Source organism: Amblyomma maculatum, chromosome 7, assembly GCF_055883805.1.
Source record: "Amblyomma maculatum isolate TAMU_Amacu chromosome 7, ASM5588380v1, whole genome shotgun sequence".
Lineage (NCBI taxonomy): Eukaryota > Metazoa > Arthropoda > Arachnida > Ixodida > Ixodidae > Amblyomma > Amblyomma maculatum.
The window spans coordinates 103,765,199-103,790,236 of record NC_139350.1 but is presented as its reverse complement, the minus strand read 5'-3'; the positions used below and the strand labels follow the sequence as shown (position 1 = coordinate 103,790,236).

At 43.9% G+C, this 25,038-nt stretch overlaps 1 protein-coding gene across 2 annotated transcripts in view; it reads right to left on the bottom strand.

Annotated features, from left to right (window-relative positions):
* Positions 1 to 396: 396 nt before the first annotated feature.
* LOC146184233 (uncharacterized) overlaps positions 397 to 25,038 on the bottom strand; it is a 32,191-nt gene continuing 7,549 nt past the window's right edge. The window contains exons 3-5 of one of the 2 annotated variants that reach the window (XM_084609306.1): positions 13,525 to 13,691; positions 9,694 to 9,840; positions 397 to 816 (exon numbers count right to left, since the gene is read on the bottom strand). In XM_084609306.1, coding sequence (XP_084465432.1) covers positions 741 to 816; positions 9,694 to 9,840; positions 13,525 to 13,691 — 390 coding nt within the window. In that variant the 3' untranslated portion in view covers positions 397 to 740. The remainder of the gene's footprint in view (positions 817 to 9,693; positions 9,841 to 13,524; positions 13,692 to 25,038) is intronic. The other variant, XM_084609307.1, reaches the window with a different exon arrangement.

The window sequence follows — 25,038 nt, the reverse complement described above, 5'->3', positions numbered from 1 at the left end:
CCCATTGTCTTTTGAACATTTATGTATACGAAGAGCGATGTGCAGAAATCACATCCGATATCAACCCTTTAATTGGGCACGCGGCAGGTTATAAACTGCGGCGGATACATCTCTTGCATCAGGCAGATACTGGATTGGAACTTTTTTCACTGTCAGTTTCAGTTTGTTCCCTGAGTGCGTGTTATCTTGCGTGAAGAAGATAAAAACATGTGTTTGGAAAGTTAAATAGGAATTCTTTAATAACCTTCTGTGGCACAAATTTTGTCTATTTTTCTAGGGGTTCTAAAAAGCAAAGCGTGACTGCAACGTTTTAGCTGACTTCTAGGCGAGATTGCACTAAAGCTACTCTAACAAGGACAATATAGCTATAAAATTTATAGAAACATTGTGAACATCTATTGAACAATGTATTTATTTCTTTGGAAAGCACGGATCAATTCAAGGCCAGGCAAAAGTGCCAAACTTTTGTGGCCTTCAGCTGTTCTGTTTGGTTACAAATTTGGCGCTAAGATAAAATGGCGTGGTTACATCTGTGTATTGTAACAACAGTTCTGGCTGTATTTAGGCTGTCCAATCGTAACATTGGAAGAAATCACTGAAACACGGAGTCGGCTCCAAGACCCAAATTTATCATGCACCCTTCGGTGCGGCCGCTTCGTCCTGCTCGTCGCTGTTGGCCGGCTCGTGTCTTCGCAGGGCTGGACCCATCTCCCTTGGCGTCCTCTTCAATAGCCGGCATCCTATTCAATGGCCGGCGTCCGTGTTGAGGTTAGAGCAACCTGCCTCTCGCCGCCTTTTTGCAATGGGGAAACCGCCCTGCACATCGTGTTGATATCATAACATGTATAAAGTTCAGTTGTCATTTTGAATTATTGCTGTAGCAAGTGAATACTATTTCTCGAAGCACTTGATTTTTCAGGTTCATTTATCGCAAGGGTAAATGGCTTCTCTAACACAGGCGCTCAATTATAACTGCTTTAAGAGAGACCTTATGACAGGCACAAAAGTATTTTCTTTCGGGCTTATATGGATATAACTGTGCGTGTTGTGCTGGAACTGGTGGCGCTATGGCGGTAAGGGACTAAGGCTATTATGCCAATCTGGAGCGTAGGAATTTTGTTGGTAGTATGTAAATATTGTGCCGCTGTTTTAGTTTAGAATTTGATTAACACATGCTCTTTTTTTAGACATCCTAAGTATTTGGTATATTCACATAAAAGGAACATTGGGCGAGAAGCTGATCATTTATCGTAAAATTGACTGAAATATTTTTCGCGGTTTTTTGGATTATCTTGAAGCATTTAAACGTGATTTACTGGAAGTTTTTCACAAAAACGTTCGACATTTTTTGTTAGAAACGTTGTTTGCAAGGAATGTGTGACCAATATCAAGGCGGAATAACGTTACATCAAATAAGACCGCTCTTGGTGCTTCCAGGGCTTACATTATCCTAAACTAGACTTCACTAAATTGAGTTTTTCTTTCGTTCGTGGACCCTAGACTTCTGCCATTTATATTTCGATTTAATGCATATTAACTACACGCAGTCTTCAGAGCCTATATAAATATTTTTATTTCATAAGTCTGTGCTTGTGTTTTGCACCACCTCTTTCGTAACCATCTATGTCGACATGGCTTGAGAAATAGCGAAGTCATATTTTATGCCTTTGCGCTCCGACTGTTCTATCTTATGTATGATGTCTAATGCGAAACATAGAACTGCGTCTCTTGACTGGAGTGCTGTGTTGGGTTCAACAAGTCAGAGTAGACTGTTCTGCTTTTTATCGTATTTATTTTCTGGACAGCTCCACGAACCTGAATTCATCAGTAAAAACTGATACCCAATGTGGCTGTCTTGCTATATTACGGTTTTACTACGTACGGTTTTGCTTTGGTTTTGACAATACTGAGTACCAAAGGATTGATCAATTTGGGTAAACAGAAGAGTGTTCTAGATGTGCACCTTGTCACGATAAGATAACAAAGGTTGTTTGGAAGAAACATTTTCAGTATGTTTGCGCGGTCGTGAGTGCTGTTATGTCCGCGAGGGACGGTCCATCAGTTCTTACGCTAATGCTATTAATGAGTGATAATTTGTACGCTCACGGTGAGGTGTAAACACAGGTTTTGTGCCGGGACGAGGCGTTTAATATATATTCACAGAGACCCACATACTACACTTCCATAATGTAAGGTTGAAGGTAGAATTGAGTGATAGATGTGTAAGAGCACTTCTGTTCGACCCTCAGTATATACGCGAGAGTACCTTGAGTATATTGAAGGAATAAGACGCTTAATTTCGCGGTTGTTTGTACATGGTAGAGACAACTTTTCAAATATGAAATTTAGAAAATTGTTTCCGCTTATAATAGGTAGAATGCTTTTTTCTTTTTCTGGTGTAGGTTAGGATCAGACTGTAATCGTCGTTTCAGCAAAAACAGAAATGCTACTGACATCTGTGGGGAGAAATGGAGCCCTTTTTTGCCCTTCCATGTGGTCAATTTATATTAATCTGGAAACCTTTTCTCGCGCGTCTATATATTCCGGGTTGTGGAAGCTATCAAGTGATGGTGAACACAAACTGAATAGATACACCATGAAGGAAGTGAATAGTGGTCAATGGCCAATTCCAAAGTTCTAGACGTTTCGAAACACTTTATGGGTTTTTTGTTCTCTCCTCTGGACAAGACATTGTGATCACTTGCATACGCAAGACGTGACATAACGAGTATGAGCAAATGTCTATCGTAGTCGTTTGCATCCGGATCATGGCAGCTAGCGTTGGAAGAATGATTAGAGATTCCCGCAGCCGCCAATTTATTAAGTTCATTCCTTTGGCAACAATAGTGGTTTCTTCCAGTCATTTAGCGTGTTCTAGCGCATGGCTCACATTGGCGTTCATTGAGTGGTTGTTCCTTACGCCATGTTCGTGGTCGGTAAACAATCTTGAGAAATTTCCGGTTCGCCCAAGTACACTTGGGGGAACCGGAATTTTTTCTATTGCCTGTTTTACTTTCACATTCACGAGTTATTTTCGAAGCTTGATGTTCGGAATGCGGGAAAAGCGCTTGCCATATCTCGAAAACACAAGCAATAGGGGCTCGCTTGTTTATTTATAACGGATATATTATGAATTCGCGGATTAATGTGGCGTTATAATTCCTTTGAACAACAAATGTAGTAATGCTTAAGATAATGATTTGAGACATTACTTTCCCGAACAAAGTGCTCGAACGGGTTGACTCCTAAGCGCGCAGTAAATGCATGGTTTGCAAGGAAATCAGCCAGGAAGCCAACATCCCACAGTGGATGCCTAGATATACTAGCCCACTGAGAATGCCGTACCTCCAGGCCTGCTCTTCAATTACTACTGATCGAAAAAGACGGACAGGCAGTGCTCTTTATTCCTGAATGCTTCACAGGGAGTATTATCAAGACGAACCAGGTAGACAGTTGACACTTCTTCCTATCTACCCTCATAATGTCGAGAAGTGCTTGTGAATGTAGAACAAAAGTTACCCGAATATTGCGACGACTATTTGCCTTGGCAGCTTCTCAGTGCGTACAGGCCTACTACTACTACGTGAGATTGTCGGTTTTCCAGGTTTCAGAAAAGACACTAACGGTTGCTCTCCCAGGTCTCGAATATTTTTCCTCCTATCATTATTCTGTTAAATTCATCAGTTGTGCAACTACAAAGATTGTTGCGCCAGCATTCAGAAAAGTAATTCATCACTCCCTGGAGCGGTTAGCTTACCATGAGATAGTAGTCTTGATTTATTGGATTAGTGAAACTATCATAGGCTTTGTACGTGCCTTTCATTTATTGGCAGCGTTCGTATTTCATGGATCTTTTTTTGCTTCTAAAGGGATTGTGCATGGAGTGAAGAACTGGAAACTGCGGCTAAGTATTCCCCTAATATGTCTGGCAATCAAAAAGAACTGTAAACGGCGAGTAGCAGCTAGTCAGCCTTCCAACATACTTCCACATTTTTCCTAGGTGATAAAGGAGCTCGTGGAGTAGATACAATTGTGACATGACAATTTCTCAATATTTTGACGGATGTGGCATGCTTCTGCTCGCCTTTTTTTTTTTTTTAAATTGAAAGGTATTCATGCGCTGGGTATCTTAGAAAGGGACCCCAGACTTTGTTCTGCATTTTTTGTTCGCGTCTCTACATTCTCGTGTACACCAAAATTTCTCCTCCTTTGAACTTGGAAATTGACAGGCGTGCAGCAGGAATGCATGTAGTCGAGATTTCATTGATTTTGTCTACGCCACGGTACTCTGAACTGCATCTAACCGGCTTATCAAAAATATTGCCAGTCACCTAAATGGTGTTCCACCACAAGGAATCCTGAGGTATGATTGATGTGAGGATGATACACTGATCATGCAGATGGGTGATCGCATAGGTATGGATTGTCTAACACTTTCCTTTAATTGTTCCGATACTATGCAAATTTGGAGCAGTGTATGTTTTCATTCCCTGTTGCCCTTAAATCACCCCACTCTCCACACCCTCCTCCCCTAACGTGGCGGACTTGGTCAGCATCTGACCAGCTGAATGGTCAGTTGGCCTTGTTGACCCTGGCCCAGGACATTCTTGACGCTTAGTAAATCGTTGAATAAAGTTGCTTCCTCCTCTTTTCTTTTATATCGGTAAAATTAGAAGGTCAACTAATCGACATATCTGTAGATCTGATTCTATATGATATTGAGAAGCAATAATTAGTCTTATCCGAGCTCTATAAACAAATTTGTTGCTCAAAAAATATTCTATCAAAGTTGTTCTATAGATTATCTGCCTTATCGCTACCCCAAAGAGATGAATGGGCGTCAAAATCTCCGACTACAAGATTTTATTTTGCAAAAGCAGATCCTCTATTGTCGAGATTACCGTGAAATATTTTTCATGTAATATATTACTTTTGTGTATTAATGGAGAAATAACTGGTTAGCCTTTTGCATTGCTACCACTCGGGGCCTGTCCCTTTTAAGCAAATCAGGAAGCGGCACAATCCGTCCGACATCGACGGCATAGCGCCACCTACGCTGGTATTCATTGCCTGTTAAAGGTGCTAAATCAATGCCGCAGACATATTTAAGAGCGAAAGCTACACTGCGCTAGGGTGTCAAGACGTCGGCGTGGCACCGTGTTCCGTATGCTCCGCAGGGCGTCGCGCCACTGCCTAACAACTGTCACGTGGTATAGACCGAGAGCTGGGCCAGGTATTGGAGGAGGAAAGAAGAAAAAATAAGGAAAAGAAGAAGAAGAAAAATAAGAAAAGAAAGAAGAAGAGAAAGAAGCAGTAAAAAAAACTGCAAAATAAGACGAAGGAAAGGAAGAAGAAGAAGAAGACAGATAACGTAGTTGGTAGAGGCGAAAGACAATAGCGAGTTGCGAAGAAAGAAGGCTCGTTGGAACGTTGTGACGGCGGAACATTAAATCCAGGTGTCCGCAGAAAAATGCGCTGAAACACTCACACCTTTCTATCACTTGGTTCAAGCCATGCTTAACCTCCTCTCCCCGCCTCCTCCATTATTCGTGTCTTTGGCCTCGCCTCTTGGGGAAGAGACCTTCACTCTCGCCGACCCGCAAAATGCCAAACCCTTCTTTTGAGGTGGTAGACCGGTGCAGCCTGCTTCTGCCTGGGGCGTGGTTTACGATGCCGCAGGCTCATTTTGTGTGGCTTGGGCCGAAAAGCAGTGTAGCCCCCCTCCCCGCCCAGTCGCACTGTTTCGAAATAACTTTTCTGCTCAGAACTGAAATGCGCGGAGCTAGAAGAAAGCTTTTGTTCTGATTGTGTAATTCTCTAACTCCTATATTATCAAGTTCTTTTGTGTGAGATCACTTTTTTGCTCTCTCCCAGGTAAGGCAAGACATGTAGTAAACCAGGGGTTCTCCTTTACAGTGACCCCAGAGGAAAGTAGTTTCCGCACAGACTTTGGTTGAATGCTCTTTTGAGGCTCATTTCGCCCATGTCTAGCGGCCGCGAGAAGTCTGAGGGTCCGGGTTCTGGCACTTGAAGCACCATCACAAATTGGGTATGTAGTGTTCAACGTTAATTCTCAGGTCGCCAATATCAATTAAGGCAAGGAGAGTACTGAAGGCAAATGTAAGGACAATGTGCTTTACCGCGATTGATTTGTTTTTATGAAGTTTATGCTGTGGACACTTGCATTTTTATCGACAAGACCTTGAAGCATTCTTTTTTGTTCAGGGGTATGGAGCCAGTTTTTAAAATCTCACTTCGGATTGTGGCCAAGGATCGGAGCGCAGTGATGGAGGCGGCTTTATATGTGCTCCGTAGACTTTATATTAGACAGGTTTGTGAATTGCGCATTAGAGTCGTGTGCAAGCAAGAGGTCCGTGCTCGCTATTTGTCACCATTTATTCTGCACCAAAGGCATCTGCCACCGATTTTTCAAGATTTAATAGCAAGGAGATTATCGCTTATTTTTGTTCCTTTTCACTAAGAGTAACTAAACAAAATAGTTCTGCTTTCGGAAAAACGGATGTTACATCGGGCCGCCTCCTTTTCCAAGGACCATCATATTCATAAAAAAATGAATGACAGGAGCTATAGCGCTAGTTATTCACCGTGATGCACAAGGGGGCTGTACAAGGTCTCGCATACAAATCTTGCCCATGCCAGCTGTGCACTATAACTACAGCCTAATATTGCATTACATAGGGTTTTCATACCCCACAAGTTTAACCTTCGTAGACAGAAAAAAGGGGAAAAGCAAACAAACGAGGAGACAGGATTGTTAAAAAAAAAATAGGGAAGTGAAAGCTAAGGGGAGAATGCGAAAACGCGGCTGTCGGTTTTCCTCCATCAGATCAGGCCAGAGATGCCGATAACGACAATATTGGGCCAAAGCAGTGTGTTGGCTCCGCCGAGGGCTCTTATAGTTTCTAACACTCGTCATCGGCTCATCCACCAGGATTTATTTTTCCTGGTGACGGTGATGCCATATATAAAGCTAGGCGTGGGGGCTCATATGGGCCGTGGTGTCGCGCAATATATACAGGTAGCTCATTGAGCTCTGTGGGGGAGGTAAATGATTCACGAGTGACACCCAGATATATATTTGCATAGAACTTGCTTGTTCTATTTAGATTTACTACATAGTAACTCTAGTTCAGTTTCCTACAACTAAAACATGAAACCTAGGGAAAGGGCGCTGAAAAGCTGTTACTATAAAGGGAAAATTCTAGTACTTCCCTACAACTGCTCATTTCTCACTCTCGCAACTGCTCGTCCATTCTTAGTAAACCCTCTTCTTCCAATGAAGAACGATCCTTCTGTTACTCTCCGAGGTTACGACCCTACATTGACTACTACTACCACCACAGTATTGCACTACGCAAAATGTATCGAATGGGTTCTTGACAGATCTAGCTATGTAATGAAACAGGCTTGAACTGTTACAAATGCACTGCGCCCTCCTCTTCTCTTGGCTTGCCTTCATTCCTGGGTAACCCATGCCCCCTTTGTACAGTAAGAACCCTCCGAGGCTTTTCCCAGGCAACTGGTCTACATCAGCGACCGTGGCTGCTACTGTTACTGCAATGGCCACGGCAACGCGAAACTCTGCAAACAGGAGCTTAGCTTTCAAAACATGATGAGAAAGAGCTGTAATAGCAAAGGAGCACAAATCGGTGGATGGCGAATCGTTCGTAGTCTCCCCGTCAAAGGGCAAGATATTTATAGGCACAGCCTGACAGCAGCCTGAGCATTAGGTTGACGGAGCATGACTACGACCTTAAGAAATCATACCTGTCTACATAAGGGCGCCAGGTGCATTTTTGTTGAACAATAGTCGAAATGCAGAAGAGCATTGCTTTCATGCTCTCCAAGAAAATCAGCCCGGTGTTCACTCGGCTGATAAACATTATGCGTGCACTTCTTGGGCATCAAACTGGACGCCACACCTGCTCCCGAAATGCAGCGCTGCGATGGTATTCATTAATAATGTAAGAAAAGAATGGTGCGGCCTCCATGCATCCCACAGACTAGTTCTTCCCGGGACATGAATGAAACCAAAGTTAGCATTTACGCGAATTGTTTTGTAAGCGGCACATTGCAGGTATTCCGATTTAACGCATTCTAACGGCTGATTCCATCTAATAGAGTTGCAACTTGAGCCATTTGGTGGCACCAAGCTATTTGCGAATAGCGCAATAGACACTCTGGGCTTTCGCGTCATATGTTATTCCTTGTCCGCTCCTCGATTTGTGGCGTCAGTCACAACTAGATGTACATACATCCCACGCTGCAGCCGTTAGTCTAGGTCTAGCATAGATATATGCAAAGCCCTTCGATTTCTTGTTCAGCGCTGTGTCATATTACGTTTCTTCTTATGTCATGAAAGAGGCACATGAAACAAATTTGCCTCATGACCGATAATGCGTGTTCTAACGTTAGTTTACTGTAAAATTTTGAGCAAAAAATACCATTTTCTAAAAACTCTGAATTCGGTAACCACGCCATGATACGGTGTCATCGGTGCAAAATCTAAAGCACCGCAGAAACCTACCTGAAATTCCAAAACTTGCTAATAATTACTACTTGGTTTGCGGGGTTTTAACGTCCCAAACCGACTCAGGCTATGAGAGACGCCGTAGTGGAGGACTCCAAAAATTTCGACCCCTGAGGTTCTTTAACGTGCACTGACATCGCACAGCACATTGGCGCCGTGCCTTTCGCCTCGATCGAAAAGCAGCCGCCGAGGCAGGATTTGATCCTGCATCCACAATGATTACTAGTACTGTCTCAAAGCCCTATCAGACAGAGCATCAAGTCATTTTGTCACATTAGTCACGTAACACAAAGAAACACCGTTGCCAGACGTAACCACGCATAGAGCCAGTGCTGCCCCCATTTCAAGAATAGCAAAGAAAACTTTTTCCTGCTGGACATCTAGTACAAAAAAAATAAAACAGATGGTTGTGGGAAAGCCTCAGTACGCAAGCGAAAGTTTCGCCTGGATAACATGCCTTCCTCCGGGCTTGTCTTCACCTGGACGAAGATAAGTTCCCATGTCGAAACGTTAGCTAGCGCATTGAAGGTTCCTCTCAGCACTAGAAAATGTTGCTTGGTGTTGCACAAGATTAAGTTTTCACTGCGCCGTGTAAACGACGTATATTTTTATTTGCACTACTAATCCCTAAAACGAACTCCTAATTTAGAAAAAGTGGCGTAGTACATCGCTTATTGAGACTGAACAAAGCGAGCGATTGAAATTGTACGGCCGGATTTATATTAAATTACGCAAAACAATCATACGTGCAGGCGTTAGAGGGAACGACTGCCACCAGTATAAAATATAAAATATTCAAGTAAAGTAGAAATTGGAGGAGATTGGTTTTTTCGCCACGTAGTAACGAAGGGAAACTGTTAAGCATTGTATTTGAGGAGTCACGCTATTCTCAAATTAACAAGTTTTAGGACACATCTTCAGACTGTTTCACGAATATGGCACTAAGCGGAGAAGAACCTTGTCAGAAAAATTGAATGACTAAACGACAGGTTTGGATAAGACAACGATTTGATAGGTCAACTTATTTGGGCAAGAAAAAGAAGAAAAAAATGAATCAGAAATGCCCACTAGACGACATTCAGTGCCAGCATACTTCTTGCTCCCGCTCGGAGTATCAATCGGGATGAAATTTCGTCACCAACCGTTTCCCTGTTTGCTGCTGTCCATAGGCGCGAAGCTTCAATTCCCGCATCTTGATCTCCTGAGCGTCTAGTTCACAGGTCACCGCTCCTGGTGAAGGAGTGGAAGTCCAAGATTCCGTGGCACATTCTGGCGATGTCTCTACCATCCTGTACATACGTCGACGCTTGGAATCATGTTTGAAAACGACATCATTGCAAGTAGGGTGTGTGGTCAGGGCGATCAACCATTATGCCCAAGAATGCGAGATTGAAATTGGGGCTAAAAATTAGTTGTGGTTTAGCTATGGTTAACCCTAGTTGAATGGCGAAAGCAACAGCGGAATCTTCTTTTGCCTGCTGAATTATTCTCCTACCAACCTGTGTGTCATATGGGTAACGGAATGCAAACACTTCTGGCAGGCTAATTTTGATATCACCCTCCCCTATGAGTTGGCAGCTCGTGCTCGTGGCGTACTGTGGCGTGAATTTAAACGCCAAGGCAGGCTGATTTTTAATATGGGAACCACGGACACGGACAAAGCACAAAGTGACGAGCGGTTAGACCAGGCCTAGTATTGCCTTCGCAATCAAACAGCGCTAACAAGAGCCAACAAGCTAACAAAAAGCCACAAGGTAATGCATGAAATAACACAAATTTCCACTCTGTTGACACGGGCTCGAGTCACTAATGCGGCGGCTGCTTTTCTATAATGGCGAAAAGCAAGCCGTCCATGTGTCGGGCCATGTCAGTGCACGATAAAGTAATCAACGTAGTGGAACTTTCAGGAGCCTTCCATTATGGGGTCTCTCCTAGCCTGAGTCACAAATTCATTTCGTCGCTGAGCTGTACCCGCCAAGTGATATGATTCCTCCATCCGTTAGTGACACTGAAGTTTCCAAGCATTATGAGCATCACGATGCGATGTGCTCGGCTCATGATTCCCAATTGTCGAAACAGGTGCACGACAGCTATTCTGAACAAAGTGATTACGCGATAACGTTTCCATACATTGTTCAGTCACCAGATTGACTGAAGGTAATTTCAAGGTCAAATTCTTTGCATGACACGGAAATAGGCTTTCGAGTTTAGTAGAGCTATACCGTTAAATTACGCTGCAAACCTGGTAAACGTCCAAAAACAAAACCCTCTAAAGTTATGTCGCAAACTGGCTGACCGCCTATCCTGTCCGCCATGAAAGATCAGTCTGGCCTTTTAATCTATCACATGTCGCATGCACATAACCACAATGTCCAGTCTGTAGTAGAGTATTCGGATAGAGGAACATACCTATAGGACTTTTATTTTCCCAGGAGATTTGCAAACAGCAGTAATACGTTAGGAAATATGCCCAGCCGGATTATGTCCCTGCAGTGAAGGAAGGTTCCCCGATGTCTCCTAACACTCATCACAACTTTAATTAGTAAATGGAACAATGTCAGCGATATGCGTAATGAAGTGCGGAAATCCAACCTTATTGCATACGAAGAGAGTTTCGGTTGTCTGCGCGCAGAGAACTGCACCAAAAGCAGGCACAACCTCATCTTCCTAGGCGCGGTCTTATTACAAGAGCATCACGTAAGCAATCTTGTGGTGTCGTTGCACCATAACGACAATGACACTGATTTTTACTTTTATAGCGCGTTGCTAAAGTAGAGGCCCACCCCCAAACTTTGACGTAATATCTTGCTCTCTCTGCGTGTGAGCCGGCCTAACTACCTCATACATGGACATCCGAATGGTTCTGCTATGACTTCCACTGCACAAGTCGATTGCTAAAGCACCGCCAGCATTGAAGCACTCCTGATCAGGTAAGTGCGGCTGCAGGATGTAACTATTTCAGGGCCACCTGTTTGTAGCTCTTGAGATTGAAACTAGTCCACTCCTCGTAACAATGGAAAAATAATAAGGGTAACGTGTGCGGCGTAATCTGGTGGGGTACTTTGTTTGTGCTGTTATATAAAATATCTTTATGACAGAACTGAAAAAATATATGAACATTCCGGCAATATATACGAACATCGTGAAGCTTCTAATTTTTTCTAGTACACATGGAAATGCTCATGTTGTAGCTTCTGGCGCTAAGCGTTGTAGGCTGTAGGAAGACCGAGTGGTCAAATATTAGGAAACTTTATACAACGCTTTTATCACTCATTGAACCTGCTTTCTTTAAAACAATAGAATTTCGTCTCCTAGAGTTTTTGCTGACTCCTAATGCCACATTATTATACTCAGTCATACCCATACCAGAACCAGACATCACGAGGGCTGATGATGTTTTCAATATTGTCAGGGGTATACCAAAACCTTTTGTTTTATTGCGAAAGCAACACTACGACAGCAAAAGCGAGACCTCGGGTGGCCGGAGGTATGCCGTGACTAGGCGTTAGCTACGGTCTGTTCATAAAAAAAATCAGCCTGCCATATCGTTAGAATTCACATTACCCCTATGCCACAGGCAGGAGCTGCCAACTCGGGTCGCTCCTTCCATATGGGAGGGCGATATCAGAATCGGCCTGCGAGAACCGTTTGCATTCTTGTTACCCCTACGATACATAGACACGTCCATACAGCTTGGTTGAAGCATGACTTTATATGTGGGCTGGTCGCTTACGCTCTCGCGTCATACCCCTAAAGGATGAGCTCAAGGGCCCCAATAATGCAGCACCTTACACTGATAGGGCGTGATAGGGGAATAAAGTAGTAGGCAAAGGAAGCTTCCGCCGATGCTTTCGAAATTCAACTAGGGTTAACCAGAGCTAAATCACAACACAGTTTGTTATTTTTACTACCTAGCGCGGGCTTGGATTGAGAGCTGAAGCTGCATGTGCAAAATAAATATTTTTTATTTTTTCAACGCTGCACACTCATGACGTATGGTAAAACCAGAAACCGCAATGGGTAAACGGAATAGATGTATACCTTCAACTCCTCTTCTATGGCTATAAATATGTTTACGATTTTTTACCAGTGGCAATATATAAAGTTCGAGAAGTAGTATTAATAAAGGTTTCGACACTATATGAAAAAGTTTTCTTAAGTTTACAGGGTCGTCATCTCTTTTTTCGGTCTTTCTCTTTTGGGCTTTCTTCATAAGCATGCACTATGAAAACAACTACAATTATTATCAGGTATTTTACATTTACCTACATCAACGTATTTTTTATCTTCATCGGCAGGTGAACTGCTATGTTACTGTCGCCATTTTTCAGTAATAGTGAGCCAGCGTAAGAAGACGCAGGCTGTCACCGCAATAAAAACAAAGGAGAATGTACAGAGGAATTTCAGATAATTATTAAAAGAGATTCGTGAATATTTAGTGGCTTATTGGCCAACTCAACATAACAATCAATGTAATCGTATATTCTCCCAAGGCATGCTTGCGAGTTGTTTGGGATTCATTTTCAAAAACGCATCCCATTCTTCTAGGAAGGCAATCTTAAATATTCGTCATGAGAGCAGGACAAAACTCTGAAACAAAATATTGCTTCGAAACAAGAGACATAGATCATTTCTGTCAATAGGTTCATAAAATTTGGCTCAAATATCACCCAGTTTCTCCCGAATACTTTCAAGAACGAAGCGTACTGGTTTTTCAATTGCAGGTTTAACTGCTCGGTGCGAGCGAAAGATAAGCGTTAAAAGCAAACCTAGAAACACGACGAACGCTTGGACCGTTCCCACGAACATGCGCATAACACCTTATCGCAATATCCTTCAACTGCCCCGCCTTAAAAGTGCAATTTTAGAAAGACTGACTCGGTCATACTTGGCACCATTCGCAGCGGCTGGAATGAATAAAGCACACTGTGCTCCGGAACAGAGACGCGGGGAGGAAATCGAGAAGTGCTCACTCGCTCCCGAACGCTGTGTTCCACAGTTGTGTGCTGCGAGTAGTGGACGGCACTGCCTTGATTTTCTCTTGATCTTCCTTCACCTGCTGGCTCTTGACAGGACCAGAGCAGTCTCCCCGTCCAACAGGCTCAACAGTGCCGGTGTAGCCAGCGGTTGAAGCCCAACGCTGCACATTGAATGTGATGCCAAATAAGAGAATGTTCACCCCAGAAAAAAAAAAAGCCCATATCTAGGTGACCTCTTTGAACACATTTTCAGTTAACTACTGTCCGTTAGTCTCGTCGCTTTTTAAGTTCATTCAAAGACAATTCTAGAAGAAGGACCTTCAGCAGAAAAAGGTTATCAAAAACAGAGTGATGTTGAATGGTATTGAACTTCGCATCCCCAAATCACATGGGAACTGCGCAGCTATAGTGCCCGTGCAGCCGGTTTGTTGCGAGCGTGGTTGCTCACTTCCATGACGGTCTCGTTAGAACATGTAGACCTCTGAGGCTAGATCGGAGCCAAGAAAAGACGCCAGATGAACCGGTGGCGTTTCGTTTCTTTTGCACTGCGATCAGGGAACGCCAATTTCACATCAAAGGTTGCTTCTCCCATGCGACAGCATACGGATCCTTTTTCTTTTTCTCACCAATGCGTTGAATCGAGGGTCGCAAAACAATCCGAAGCCAACAACTCTAGAGCACCCTTAAAACACCCAAGTGGCTCCTCGCGCTAGTCCCACTATTCCGCGATATCTACTTATCCGCTTCTTTTGAAGCGAACAGCTTCACTAGGCTAGTCAACACCGGGTCTGGCGTACATGTGATCACTTTTAGCCACAGTTGCGCTTGCGCGAACTCGCCGAGTGACGTCACTAGGAGAGGCGCAGGTGTTTGAAGTGAAAAGCTTCACTACGAGGGACAGAGTCGAGCTTCGAGTATGCCGTATGCTGTGTGGGTATGCCGAGGCGTCACAGCCAAAGGCAAATGGGCAGCCTTCTCACCAAGCTCTGCCGGCATTGCCTATCAACGCTAAAGGGGTGTGAGACTACTCCTGATTACAAAAACATAATTAGCATCTTTTCGTGAACCTAGCCTCGATTCCTTGGATGCCCAGCCGAACGCTTTACCGCTGTGCCATGCCTCTGGGTTTTTTGTTATTGCATGGAAGTCGTTCGAGCAATTTAAATAGCTCGCATTCCGCAACCTGTCAATACACAGTTACACGAGCATCGAGCTCTCACTTTGATCACAACAAAATTCCGGGAGACATATAGATGCATCAAGTAAATGTAACCAGGCAGGAGGTCGATCCTGCGCAGCATATACCCCCCGCACCATAGCACATTGCTCTCTGAACAGAGACTTCGATAAGCGTGGTGGCTTTGCGTGGCGATCGGTCATGCGGCTCTTAAACAGGCTAAAAAGTCCCGTGAGCACAAAAAGGTCACATGGCGCCTCAGAAGCTTCTTTTTAAGCAAAAACCATATAGTGTAGGGCATAATATCCAAGTTCTTTCTGAGAGTCCGTTACGCAGCACATCACCAATGTTCGCACTCTCTAATAAAGCAAACAAAAATCATCACGCATCTTATCAAAAACTTTTGCCAGATCAATCTCAACTAAGGCCACTTGACTGACCTCATCTCACACTGTTTCTATCACAGAACGTGCAATATTGTTACGTGGTGGCATGACAAGCGACTGAACACGCCGACACAGCAGAAACATAATGACTTGATGACATGACGATGAAATATGTTTTATGGCCAGCGGGCCTAGCAGGAGCACTCCGCCCGCGCCACTGCCCGCTTTGTCGTCTTTGTAGCAATATGGATATAATTTTTAATACTACGGCCTTTGATTCCACACACTTGGCGTGGCCCTAATAAATCTAATGCCACAAGCTGCAAACGAGAAAAAAAAACCTTAGCAAATATTTTATATACCACGTTGCATAAGGATATAGGACGATACCCTTCAACAGTTTTCATCTGACATGAGTCTGGGGTTTTCGGTATTAGTATGGTGTGACCACTAGAGAATGTGGGAGGCAAAAAGCCTATTCATAACCTACACTAATAGGTTCCAATAAGGCAGGTGCTAAGGTAGGCATCATCGCATAAATTCGCTATTTAGATCATCTGGGCCAGTACACGTTTGGCCCTGCAGTGAACATACGGCCGACTTGACCTCATCTAAAGTAATGAATCCTTCAATGGTTGTCCGCTGCTCATCTTCAAGACAAGGAAAATCTTTTATATGACTGAAATCAGACCCACTGTTCGAGTTATTACTACCCCTAAATATCCATGCATAGTAGTTAAAGAAGGCATTCAGAATACAAGGCGTGTCAGTGTACCTATCACTTCCGCAACGAATTTCTAAAACCTGCTTAGAAAGAGCAGCTTGCCTTTCATCACTAAAAGCACGGCGAGATGGTTGTTCATTACCGAACCACCGTGTTCGCGACCTAATAAAGGCACCCCGATATTTTTCTGCACTACACTGTTGTAACTGTGCTTTAATATTGTTGACGTCATCAAGATACGGCCCCGGAGAAATTCTCTCCAACTCATATAGTTCGTTCAAGGTGCGCTTCAATTCGCAAAAGTTAAGGCGCTTTAAGAATGTGAATTTCATGGCTCTTAATATCCTGATTTTAAAAATCCCAATTTTGAAAGACATAGGTCGGCACGAGCCCACGTGGCCTTGAAGGCCACGTGGGCTCGTAATTGTAATTCAGGACCACGTGGTCCTGAATTACAATTACACTCACACGACTGCTTTCAAACAGTTGCTTTAAATGGCACTGGCGCCGTCGATTCCGCAAGTATCTAACGTAAAGGGTAGCGATCTCAAAAGCTTTGATCCTCGCCATTTGTTTTCGACGTGCATTATTCAACTCCATCCGCCGAAGCGGGTAGAGTCGCCGGCAAATTGGCGATCGTTTGAGCTGTAACTGCCCGTTTTTTTTTTTAAGCCAATCGTCCTCTTGCTTTCTCCTCTAATACATTGCTTGGATCTGCGCTGACACCAAGCTCCCCCTCCGCGGGACGCTTCAAAGACGCGCTTATGTTAATGGAGACCTCTGATGTTGCTGAGGCTTCCAGCCATGATATCGCAAGCATTGAGTCACTCGCAGCACGAAGATCAGTCGGCAGCTCCTTGCAGACGCAGATAGTTGACTCGAGATACGGCGCACTGCACTGCAACGACACACCAGCGACGAAACGGAGTGGACGCACATCCGCTAGCTTCTCGGCAACCCCCAGTGGCAGATCTCGAGATGCATCTGCAGCAGAACGCGGCTTTTTAGACAGCTCAAGATGAGATGCACCATGCTCAAATTGGGCAGAGACCGGAGTCTTGGGGTCGGGAGGTTCACTAGGTGGCTTGATGTCGTGTGGATTATTATTGGCGATTGCTTCATGCGGAACCGCGGGGTTGAGCTCTCCAGAAGCGTCCACAACATCCGAAATGCCCATAATGTGCTCTGAAACTCCATCATCTTTAGACAAAGAGCCCTGACGCGACCTATCGGCATAGGTCAAGACACAAGCATCCAGTGTGTGACCGAAATGACGACACTGGGTGCTTCGCGGCATTCGGCTTGCGCCGGACATGTCCAACTCTGCTGCACCGAAGACACAGTGGAGTCCTGCAGGAATGATTACCAACGCCTGAATCTCAAACACACTCAGAATATGAGGAATGCTGGAAGATGAAACGTCATCCTTCAGTGTGGTATACACTTTCCGGTTCGCTGTCTCTATGTGTTCCATACAGCGCCACTTTTCTCGCTCCATGGTCTGAACATTGCCATAGGACTCTACAGCTTCCAAAATCTGGCGATGTTCCACGTGGCGTGGGAGCCAAAGCAGCTTCACCTTAATATTTCTTGGTTCCTGATCAAATATCATGCATTTCAGCCCTTTCACGCGTAGCTCCGCCAAGTCCACAAGTTTCTGTTTTGAAATGCTATTCTCACTAGTAACCATCCAAAAAGGCTCATTTGAAATTGTCCAATGCAGACGATATTCCGAAGGTCCATGACACGGGCAAGGGCATCCCTGAAGTCAGGCGCTCAGTACGGAAGGGCATTTAAGTCACCATGCAACAGTACAGTATTGAGTACTACCTTACCGGACTGCAGACGAGACAGCACAATCTTGTAGATGTCCATGATGTCTTCAGAAGACGCAAAACCTCGGCCAAAGGACGACGCGCAGTTTACAGCAGAGAGCACTGCGAAACGTGGCCTTCCCGAACGAACGCGCCACAGACGCCTCCCAAGCCGCTTGTTTACCGTGACGATGATAGCGGGATTCCGCGCGTGACAGATACTGCGATTCACGCGCAATTTGACGGTACTTAAGACTAAAATAGTCAAGTCCCTCAATGAGGGTGACGCCAAGGATGTGACGTCACCCATCTGCTATCAGCTATAAGGACCATGCGGGAACGAGTGCGCTCCAACGCCACCGGGCGGCGCTTCTTGCCTCCGCGAGTGACAGATCCTGCGTCTTTGCTTTCCTGTAAACGAATTATAAAACGCAGGTGAACATAGACGCGCTCGACATGAAAGCCAAGGAGGGTTTAGCTGCTGACGAACGGAGCAGAAGGCTGGAGAAATTACCTTCTGAACCCGATGTATTCACTGCTTTTCGCTACGTACATTCAGGCATAGCAGAGCTAAGCCATGTTTTACCTCTACAGTGGTAGTTACTTTGCATCCCTCCCCCCAAACATCGGCTCCCGTGATGTTTCGATATGTTTGCGCAGAACGCACGGCCAGCCTCGGTTTGTCATCCATTTGAGACCATGTTGCCTGGTTCCGCTTTACTGTAAGCGCAAAGTTTAATCCCCATGAAGCGTGTTTTGAACTCGAATACGCAACGTCCTTGCAGCATTACGGGTGGCACAAGCGATGCCATAAACGGGTGCAATAGCGCACTTTGGGCGACCCATACGCTTGCGTTTCACGTGCTGAACTGTCTAGGCGGGCTAAGCATAACACAATCGCGTGCACGGGGAAATGGGCATTGTGAATGACAAGAAACAAAACGTGCCACTTGGAATGATGTCTTTCACTTTGTTCTACGAGAGAGGTAAGCTTTTTATTAAGCATTTCATTTCCTTTCTAATTTTGCAACACTTGCCGAGTACCCTTTTAATATTGCTTCGGCATTGGTGAGACTGCAAGCCTTTCTGAGTGCTTGCGATGGAAGCGACGAAGCATTTTCTTATAGCTCCCATCACGCTGTCTGCTATGGTGGTCTCGGGAATAGTACGCGGTTACCTTGCTTATTTTAATATGTGCAGGCTGCGAAGTTGCCGTCTTGATTGTAAGTTTGTTTTTCGTAATTGCTATTAGGTAGAGTGCTTCCCAGTTTTCGTTATTATTTATTTAGTTGTATATTTATACATACTGTAGCCCTTTATGAGGATATTTCAAGAGTGGGTTACACAAATGTATATTGGAAACGTCATACAAATGCAAACAAACAAAAGGTAAAAATTCACGAGAAATAAGGCAGAGGGCAAATATGTAACTGAATATAACAGCACCTAAACGAGAATGCAGCCACACACTCTAACAACGACAGAATTAACTTTTAACCGCAAGTTATTTATTGGCAGTGGCCGAACTGTAATAGGAATTGAGTTCTGGAATTCAGCAATGCGTGGAAGAAAATATGTAAAGTTATCAGATCGAGTAATGTAAGGTATATTTTAAGGCTGTGATGGCTGCTATTGACCGGTGAATATCAGAAGGAAGACAGGGCACGAGAGTGAGAAATGTTAATCATAGCGACGATATATGAACCTCATATATTTTTGTTGTATGCTCTCAATGAGGTTAATGTCATAGTGGTTATGAAGGCTCCAGACAGAAGAAACATAACGCACGATAAGACAAATTGAATATTTATACATTAGTTTTAGCCTCCTTTGGAGAATTGCTGAAACTGCGCCTCAAATACCCAAGCTTACTGATTGTCTTAGTTCAAGATAAATTGATATGTCTTGGCCAATATATCTTAGTGGTAAATATGGCGCAAAGATACTTTATTCCGAAACCTTGTTCAAGGATAAGTCATCGAAAGAGTAAGTGACCAATGAAGGAAACGTACTATTAGAAAATGACACTATCACTGTTTTTCTAAAAGTATAACACCAGGTACAGAAGCTGAAAAAAAAGAGGAATTTAGTTCAAGGTCATCTTCTGGTGTGTTACTCACGCGATATAAAACTGACATCCACATGACAGCGTATGGGTGAAGTGACGTTATCAGCTAAGTCATTAACACATAGTAAAAATAATAAACCTTTAAAAGGTTTATTAATAAAGGAGACGAGGTGCCTTTAAAAGGGCACCTCGTCTCCTCATATCCATTCCTGCGCAACAATTAAGTCGCGCGGGTGGTGCGAGGTGACCGATCCTAAACAACAACTATACTTATCTACGAACCCGTCATCACTGTTCCGGGGTCGGGCCGGAAGAGGAGTGAATGCGCCAAGAAAGTCTCGAGTTTGTCGTTAAGGCCGAGCACATAACTAAGTGATTACTGATTAGGCATTATATTGAAAGCCATCTCCGTCACCTTTCATCGATCGTGGTACTTTTCCGCCATGCTGGACTTCCAACTGAACTCAAAATGTAGTTTTGGTCGCCGAAAGATAATGTGCTTCGCCATTTGCAACACACCATTCGGCGAATGCCACCGGCGTGCAAATCGTTTGCGAGAAAGTTCACGCATTCAGTGTTTTGCCATTTCTCCGTTCACCCCTTAATGTCCGCTGTTTTATAGGATTGTGCTCATATCTTCACCGCTTCATCCAGAACGCACAGATACATTTGAACGAGAAATGGGCAATTTAGTGTCTGGTGTGGACGGTTTAGAAAATGAAGGTTTGTTAAGGGCAGAAAAGCCGAAATTGCTAGAACAGCTTCCATAAATGGAAAAAAAAATGGCTGTCTTTGTCCTTGGAACCGACGAGGATGAACATTCCAGTGAGAGCCACGTCGCTGGGACCAGCACTGTCATGGAAGGCATAAGCAATGAAGCAATGTAGGTCAGGCGGACTTTGTCCTTGTAAAAAACGAAAACGAATATTCCAGTGCAGGCCATGTGGCTGGGATCAGCACTGGCATGGAAGGCATAAGCAAAGTAGATCAAGCGAATCCGAACTGAGAGAGTTATTTAGAAGCTTCTACTAAGTCGGAAAAAAAAGGAAGAAGTAAGGAAGAATGAAAATCCCAGAGAGAAGGACACAGACAACCGAAAGCAGGAGCCAGCAGTTGGGAGAGGGAGAGAGAATGCCCAGGTGCTTATCGCCGGAGATTCTAACATGAGCAGGTGCAAGCGAGATATCTTGGAACGTGTAAAGGGTGATAAGCAAGTGTTAGTTGGAACCTTCCCAGGGATGACCATGAGGGCAGTGCTGAAAGAGTAAAAATAGGCTGTTAAAATTTTCCGTCCAGTGTAACATGGTGATAGTAGCCGCGGGGCTAAAGGATGTCCTAAATTGTAACGCTGCAGGAGTGGTGAAAGGTTTAACTAAGGAAGTTGACGATATCGTGGAGATAACACAGGAAGCACAGATAGTTGTATGCACAGTACAGGAGATTCTAGGATCCAACGCAAAGCTGGAAAAGGACGCAGTGACAGTTATCACGAAATAAGAAAGTTAAGGCTGGAGAAGCGTTTCGATGTGGTTGAGGTAAACAGGAAGGTATGTAAAGAAGGTTTTGGCAGGGCTTTTCAGCGAGATGGCATTCATTTTAAAAGAAGCATGGGAGCAGACAACGGCTGCTTCCTGGCAGGCAGGCCTGTAGCTTTTTAGGGTGTCCGCGAGGGCTCCGCGCACAGAGGTAGTTAGAAGTGAAGCAGAAAAAAGCGTAAAACGGAGGCTGAGCCCCAAATAATGGCAAGGAGGAGGTCGAGAAAGAAAAGTACAAAAAAAGAGAATTAACACTAGGATCAGCTACATAAGCATGCAATGAGGTAGAAAAAGACCGGAATGGCTAGAGATAGAACAGCAGTTGAAGGATGACAAAATAGATGTGTACGCTCTATGCAAGACTCCATCTCAGGGATCTAGAAGATCCACCGTTTAGAGTAGGCTACGTCTGAGAACGGTGCAACAGAACGAGAACGGAAAAAAGGGGTGGATGGTTACGTATGTTGATACACCAGGGAACAAATTGGCAAAGAATAAAATCATCTTGTAGTGAACATATCTGGGTATTGGGAACAATTGCCGGCATAAGGACATCGCTAGGGGTAGTTTATTTACGAAGAGGACACTAATGCAGGCAAGAAAACAAGGATCTTGTTGAATGTCTCAGGGCCGATATTATTCTGCTCTGGGACACGAAAGGCGACATCAACGATCTGGATGGACGCACGGATTATAACGGGAAGCTAAAGCTAGATTTCTGTGAGCGACACGACCAAGTTATAGTAAATGCAGAAACAAAATGCGAATGACAAATCACGTGGGACTTTCGCAACACGCAGACGACCATTGACTACTGTCTTACGTCGCAGGGAATTTATAGCAAGGTCACGAAAATGGAATTAGACGAGGAAGGAGAGTGTACTCTGGGAAGTGATCATAAAGGTATTAGACAGCAGATGGAGTCCTTGATGAAAGAAAAATGGAACTTAGAGAAAAAGTAAACGCAAAATTAAACGACGGTCAAATAGCGCAGATAGCAGCAGCCATAGAGGAAGCAATAGAGAAAAGCCCCATGGAAGACTGGGATTATGAACAGGTAGAACTACTCATAAGGAGGAGAATTAAGGAGGGTAAAGTAGCAAACTGCTCGAATAGAAAGAAGAAGCCACAGATCTGGTGGAATAAGGAAATCAAGGAAGCCATTGAACAACGGCGGACTGCTTCAAGGGAACACCGAGAAGCAAAGAAAGCGCAGGTATATTAGGAGAAAATCGGCCTAAAACGGGAATCATATCGACAAAAGAAACTTGATGTACAGGCCCTCGTGCAAGGTAAAATAAAGCAGTTCACCGATTGCTGGATGGCTGACATACACGATGCCTCTAGAGGTGGACCAAGAAAAGTCGAACCATATAAGCTGGCTAGGTAAAAGAAACAAAGAAATCGTGACTGGATTCAAGATAATGAGGGAAGTTGTTTAAAGGGAGACATTGCAGTGAACTACATCAAATGAGTTATAGCCGAGTCATTTAAGAACCACGATAGTGTAATCTCCGCACATCAGGAAGCAACACAAGACAGCAGATTAATGAACTGGTCCAAGCTGATTAAAGCACATGGTTCAAGAAGTAAGAAAACGTTGTTAAAAGCTTTAGAAACAGTCATAACGAATTATCAAATTCCGGACAGCTGGCGGCAGAGTAAAATGAATTTGATTTATAAAGGGAAAGGAGAAAGGATGCACATAAAAGCCTACAGGCCGATTACCATACCATCTGTTATGTGGAAGTTGGCCATGCAGGTGGTGGAATGAAAGGTGCAAGCATGGGTAGAAAGTAACAAGATACTCGGAGAACTTAAGAACGGCTTTAGAAATGGTAGTCGCTTTGATGATAGCCTGTTCATGCGTACCCAATGCATCTAAATATCTAGAATGGAAAATATACTTTTGTATTTGGCCTTCCCGGACGTAAATGGGGCGTACGACAACGTAAACATTGAACACCTGTGGAACATATTTAAAGAAGAAGGTATCGGTTATGAGATAACAGTTCCTACAAGAAATATACCGGGATAACAAAGTAGAAATTGCATGGGAAGGGATAAGAAGTACGGAAGATGTCAAAGTATACAAAGGATTAAGACAGGGCTGTCCTCTATCACCGCTGCTGTTCATGCTTTATATGATAAACTTGGAACGAAGGATACAAGAAAGTAACCTAGGTTCAAACCTGTCATATAGATTAGGTGGAAAGGCGGTAGAGCCGTGCCTCCCCAGTTTGATGTATGCAGACGATATTGGGCTGCCAGCTGAGAATCTGGAAGAATTGCAAACTAATTAAGCATTGCGGAGACGAAGGGGACGCCCTAGGCTTCAGTTTTAGTGCAGTGAAGTCGGGTCTGATGATTTTAAACGGCTGAACTGATCAGGGTCTTAAAATACAAGGTCATGAAAAACCCAGAGTAGCAGAATGCAAATATCTCGGGGTATAGGTAAACGAAGGATTAGCATACATTGGAAATCATGAGCAATCGCTTAAAGCCAAAGGGCGAAGAAATGCCGGGATAATGAAGCATATGTGATCGGGAGGATACAGAAGGTATGAGGTTTTGAGGGGTATTTGAAAAGGAATTAGGGTGCCCGGGCTTACTTACGGAAATGCGGTTTTGTGCCTAAAGTCAGAGGGGCAGTCAACATTAAAATAATCAGAGAGGCGTCGGACGATTAGCACTAGGTGCCCATGGCAAAACCACAAGAGGCGGTACAGGAAGATATGGGCTGGGCATCTTTCGAAGTACGGGAAGCACAGAGTAAAATATTATATGAGGAACGCCTGAGGAAATTGAACAGTAAAATATGGGCAGCTAAAGTATTTAAATACCTATACCTAAAACGCGTTGACTCAAAATGCAGGAAAAGAAATAGGAAACTAACCAGTAACTATGCTGGTCAAAACGAAGAAAAAAAGAGCGTTAAGCAAGAGGTGAAAAACACAGAAGGTAAGAATTGGATATATTCGATGGAGAAGAAACACTGTGGAACTATACTGAAAGTGGAAAAAGCAGATCAGAAAGGAAGCTATCTTTCATAACTCAAGAGGCATTGCACTACTTTTTGAAGCTATAGATCAGGGTGCCTTAGAACCAGCAGCTAAAACAAGACATTTAACAATGAAGATGACGCTTGTGCAGTAGGTGGTAACTCCACTGAAACAACTGACCATAATATACTCGAATGTAGTGGTATCCAGCGGAAGTCTATGCAGGCGCAGTCACTACCTGAAGGTCTTTGGTTTAGTGATGCCATTGGCCGGGTGAAACAACCTGCGGTGGAAGCTGGTAAAAAACGACTGGACGATCGGTGGCTTAAAAGCAGAAAAGTGATATAATGTTAGTAATGTATAAACAAAGATTCAATAATTAGAAGGATGGTATAATCTAAAACAAAATTAAGATATAGGGGGAAAATGAGCATGATAGCAACTGCTACCACCCTGTTTCAAAGGGGACGCTCCGATATTCCGTCCATCCATCCATCACATCCTTGACATCATCGCGCGCTCGTGCTCGGAGCGATCGAAACCGAAACAAATCCTGGTAAATACCCAGATAATTAACTGAGCTGTGCTGTGGCATATAGCGTTAAATCCAGTTTGGGACCATCGCGGACTGATTGAAGCAAAAATGAACGAAACAGGAAATGTACAGTCTTTGCCAAAAGTAACCAGGCCGCGCGGTTTGTTCCTTAGCCCCGTTGTGCAGAGTTTGAGATATCTCAAACTTTTAACCACTTATACGGAAAGAAAGCCACTCACCCTTATCTGTGAAGGCCATTTTTTGCCT